The following is a 2,308-nucleotide window of genomic DNA, read 5'->3' as shown; positions in this document are numbered from 1 at the left end:
TTATAGAAAAAAAACTACAATTACTAGCTTTTCTAGACAGTGACATTTATAATAAGAAATATGATTTGATATTTGCATAGTCTTTAATAGAGTCATAGTGAAATGACTGATGTAAGTAAATACCAGAATTACTTTCTTTCTTTAACATTCCAAGGGGGGAAAAAAAGATCATTTTTTATCAAGTTTTTATTAAGTTAGTGGCATTAGGCTGCCATATTTAGTAAGGGGAGAAATCTAAATGGTACTGGCTTGTATTTTTATTATTGTGAAAGTATAAATTTTAATCTTCTATAAAACCATTTCTCCTAGGTATTATGGAAGAAGGAAGCAGTGTTGCAGTATTGATGCCAAATATTGGAGAACAGGAAGCTGTGCTGATTTCTGAAACAGTCATTGGCCCAACACTGCAGAACAGTGAAGATCAGAGAAAACGTGAAACTGATCCACTAATCCATGTTATCCAGAAACTAAGCAAAATAGTTGAAAGTGAGAAGTCGCAAAGATGCCTTTTAATAGGGAAAAAACGTTCCCATCCTAATGCTTCTGCACAGTCCTTTGACGCAGAAGATCTTTGTGAAATACCAGCTAAAGCAATTGAGCTATCAGTTATTGCTACTAAAAAGACTGAAGAGTTACAAGCAGATTATTTTGTGACTGAATGTCTTCCGCAAAGCAAAAAAAAGGTGACGTGCTACCAGTGTAGTCTATGTAAGTTTCTGTCACCTTCTCTTTTAACACTACAAGAACATATAAAACAGCATGGGCAGAAAAATGAAGTGGTATTAATGTGCTCAGAATGTCATTTTGCTTCCAAAAGCCAAGAAGAACTTGAATCCCACTTCCAAAGTTACCATGAGAATGACGGTAAAAATAGCATCCAGACAGAAGTGCAACAGTGTGGAAATGTCGCAAGTTCTTTTTTACAAGGGCCAGTGGAAGGAAGTGTCAAATCAGGGGCTGATCAGGCAGGAAATCTGGAATGTAAAGACATAACTCAGTCTACTCGTGTGCCTGAAATGGGTGGGAGAAAATGGTACACTTACGAGCAGTATGGCATGTACCGGTGCTTAATTTGTCGGTACACCTGTGGTCAGCAAAGAATGTTGAAAACACACGCTTGGAAACATGCGGGTGAGGTCGATTGCTCCTATCCTATCTTTGAGGAAGAAAACGAAACTAACAACTTGTCAGAGACAGTTGTAACTCACACTCCTCATAGCGTGGATACAGTTGTTCTTTCTTTGGAAAACAATGAACTTGATATCCACAGCGAACCTTCTCTTCAACTTCAGATTTGCAATTCTGAGCAACCGTCATGTAAATCGCCAGTAGGAGCAAGTGTAAAAGATGAAGAGCTGTTAAATCAGTCTGTAGTGCATTCTCCTACTACCAGCATTTTAGAGGAGACTGTATCAGATACGGAACAGGATAATATGATAACTGATAGCCTACTCTCATCAGCACAGAAAATCATCAGTTGTAGTCCAAATAAAAAAGGTCACGTTAATGTAATAGTAGAGCGTTTGCCAGGTGCTGAAGAAAGTGGCTTACAAAAGCCTTTCTTGATGAACACTGACATTGAAACAGAAAAAAAGTTAATCTCAGAGGACTCGGAGGAGTCCCATGTTCCCCCTGAAGAACGTGATGAAGTTTATTGTTCAAATGAAATTCAAGAAGTAACAATAGGATGGAATAATACCGAGAAGAAAGATAGTGAATTAAGCTCTAATAAAAACGTAACAACGGATGAAAATGTTCCTCCTGCACGAAGGAGGACAAATTCAGAGTCTTTACGACTCCATTCGTTAGCTGCAGAAGCTCTTGTGACAATGCCCATCAGAGCTGCAGAGCTGACAAGGTCTAGCGTCACGAGTCCGACTGGAGAAGATGTCAGGGATGCAGGTGCAGGACAGGGAGAAGCTGATGGCCCATGCATGGCTCATTCTAAAGTGGTATCCTCACTTAAGAATCATTCAGAGGAATTTAGTGGCTTAAACCAAAGCGAATGTGCAATAGTTGAGATACAGCAAGAAAGGACGGAGTTATCAGAAGCACCAATTAAAATGGGCATCAGTATGTCATTACTCACCGTCATTGAAAAACTGAAGGAGAGGACAGATCAGAATGCTTCTGATGACGACATTTTGAAAGAACTGCAAGACAATGCACAATGCCAAAATGCAAATGATGCAAATATTTCTGGAAGTAATCTAGTAGAATATATACCTAATGTAGATCGACCCTACCGCTGTCGCCTCTGCCATTACAGCAGTGGTAATAAGGGCTACATAAAACAACACTTGAGAGT

General features: G+C 39.2%; 1 protein-coding gene across 1 annotated transcript in view; it reads left to right on the top strand.

Moving 5' to 3' along the window:
• Nucleotides 1-314: 314 nt before the first annotated feature.
• Nucleotides 315-2,308, top strand: part of ZNF507 (zinc finger protein 507) — a 14,974-nt gene continuing 12,980 nt past the window's right edge. Inside the window, exon 1 of the mRNA XM_009866928.1 lies at nucleotides 315-2,308. This exon is cut by the window's right edge and continues 2 nt beyond it. Coding sequence (XP_009865230.1) covers nucleotides 315-2,308 — 1,994 coding nt within the window.

The sequence above is a fragment of the Apaloderma vittatum genome, unplaced genomic scaffold, assembly GCF_000703405.1.
Source record: "Apaloderma vittatum isolate BGI_N311 unplaced genomic scaffold, ASM70340v1 scaffold41103, whole genome shotgun sequence".
In the NCBI taxonomy this organism is placed as follows: Eukaryota; Metazoa; Chordata; class Aves; order Trogoniformes; family Trogonidae; genus Apaloderma; species Apaloderma vittatum.
The sequence above is the reverse complement of the archived record's forward strand: the minus strand, read 5'-3'. Positions and strand labels throughout refer to the sequence as shown.